The sequence below is a fragment of the Callorhinchus milii genome, unplaced genomic scaffold, assembly GCF_018977255.1.
Source record: "Callorhinchus milii isolate IMCB2004 unplaced genomic scaffold, IMCB_Cmil_1.0 Scaffold21, whole genome shotgun sequence".
Classification (NCBI taxonomy): domain Eukaryota; kingdom Metazoa; phylum Chordata; class Chondrichthyes; order Chimaeriformes; family Callorhinchidae; genus Callorhinchus; species Callorhinchus milii.
Window position 1 is genome coordinate 2648447 of NW_024704762.1, and position 2415 is coordinate 2650861.

General features: G+C 54.4%; 1 protein-coding gene across 1 annotated transcript in view; it reads right to left on the reverse strand.

The window, feature by feature from the left end:
- Positions 1 to 1607, reverse strand: part of mpnd (MPN domain containing) — a 13954-nt gene extending 12347 nt beyond the window's left edge. Inside the window, exon 1 of the mRNA XM_042342841.1 lies at positions 1595 to 1607. Within this exon, the coding sequence (XP_042198775.1) occupies positions 1595 to 1607 (13 nt within the window). The remainder of the gene's footprint in view (positions 1 to 1594) is intronic.
- Between the last annotated feature and the right edge of the window lie 808 nt (positions 1608 to 2415).

Sequence of the window (2415 nt, forward strand, 5' to 3'; positions counted from 1 at the left end):
CCCCCCCCCACACACAGCCCCCCCCCAACACAGCCCCCCCACACACAGCCCCCCCCCACAAGCCACCAGCCCCCCCACACAGCCCCCCACACACACACACAGGCCCCCCCCCCACACAGCCCCCCACACAGCCCCCCCACACACACAGCCCCCCACACACACACAGCCCCCCCCACACACATAGCCCCCCCCCACAACACATAGCCCCCCCACACACACACAGCCCCCCCCACACACAGCCCCCACACACACACAGCCCCCCCCACACACACAGCCCCCCACACACAGCCCCCCCACACACACATAGCCCCCCCACACACATAGCCCCCCCACACACACACATAGCCCCCCACACACACATAGCCCCCCCCCCACACACAGCCCCCCCACACACATAGCCCCCACACACACACATAGCCCCCCCACACACAGCCCCCCACACACACACACACACAGAGCATAAAACACAGATCTTTGGCAGATTTAGAACACCATTTTAATCCCATTTCCATTATTTCAATCACTCTCTGAGCCGAACCACTCCCGGAAATGATGACCAATTGTGGCTGTCAGGTCATCATCATCACCATCACCATCATCACCATCATCACCATCATCACCATCACCATCATCACCATCACCATCATCACCGTCATCACCATCATAATAATAATAATAATCCTTGTATTTGATATAGCGCCTTCTCATGTCGTTGACAGAATACACACTGTAAAGTGAATTGACTGTACATTTTATGGGTGAAACGCGACAGCCAATTGTGCACAGCAGTGTCCCCGCAAACAGCCGCGGATTGAGTGACCAAATTTTTTTACCCCAACCGGGTTCCTACTTTGAAGGAACATCCTGGTTGTCTCACCTGGTGTCCTGCCCAGCGGGCGGTCCTACAAGGCACGAGGACATCTCAATGCGCTTGCCGATGCTGGGCGGGGGCGGGAGATGTCGGAGGAGGTGGGGGGAGGGAGGGAGGGAGGGGAATGATGACCCAAAGTGCGGTTGAGGAGGTATCGGGTTTGGGTGACGTTCGAACAGCTCACTGTTCAAATTAGGATCTGAACGGTACCCACGAGAGGGCTCGGTAGCGAGTGATTGTGTCCGGCCTTCGAGGAGAGGCGTTCAGCAGCCCGGGGGGGTTAAAAAAAATCGTTTGCGACGTAGAGGAGAAAGCTGAAGGCTGACCCCCCCCCCCATCAAAACGTATCTTTTCTTGAGCGGGAGGATTTTTTTTTACGTAGATTTAAAAATATACAGTGGCTTTTTCAGGTGGTGGTGTGACGGCTTTAGTGTCCCGTGTGAGGGGGCGGCAGTCACAAGGCTGAGGGGAGGGCTGCAGGTCCTATGTGTGTCTTTCGGATGATAATCTGCCTCTGTCTCTCTCTCCCTCTCTTAAGAAGGTGTTCGGCTTTTCTTTTCCTTCTACCGGGCTGCAGTTCCACAGTCACTTACCCACGCGTGTGGTCAGGGTATTATTATTCCCCACAGGGTGGGCAACATAGCTGGGCCCGATCCTGCTACAGGGACAGAGCAGGAAGGATGTGCTTTAAATCACGTGAACACACACTCAGAAATCACCCACGTGTCTCATTCATCTCCACTCACACACACACACACACACAGAAAAAATCCTGAGAACTTGCCATTTGCACAGAGATCTCTGGGTTAATGAGCAATCTGTGCCTTGACCATCGCCAGCCCTGGAGAGGCGGGTGGTTAAAAGCACAGACGCAGCGAGAGAGAGAGAGAGAGAGCCCGCGCGAGCGAGCGAGCGAGAGAAAGAGCGCGCGTGAGAGAGAGAGCCCGCACGAGCGAGCGAGCGAGAGAAAGAGCGCGCGTGAGAGAGAGAGCCCGCACGAGCGAGCGAGCGAGAGAAAGAGCGCGCGCGAGAGAGAGAGCCCGCACGAGCGAGCGAGAGAAAGAGCGCGCGCGAGAGAGAGAGAGAGAGCCCGCGTGAGCGAGCGAGAGAGAGAAAGAGCGCGAACGAGCGAGAGAGAGAGCGCGCGCGAGCGAGAGAGAGAGAGCGCGAGAGAGAGAGAAAGAGTTTTTTTTAAAAAAACAACACCTAGAATTCCTGCTCGTTTGCGAAACTCGGATGCAATCGGCGTAGCTCGATGCGAAACCGACGAAGCAGCAAAACCAGAGCAGTCAGTCAGTCAAGTCAAGTCACTCAGTCGGAGAGGAAAAGGTTTTGCCCAGAAAACCCGCGACCGATTCACTTTGCAGTATATTCCGTGAAGCGCTTCGAGACGTCTCGGCGACGCGATGGGGCGCTGTGACAAAACGCGAGGATTATTATTATTATTATTATTATTTAAGCGTTATTATTTTGTGTTTATTTTATTTTATTATTTGACCCACTGTGTGCATTTAATTTTTTTTGTTGTATCACAAGAGACTTTC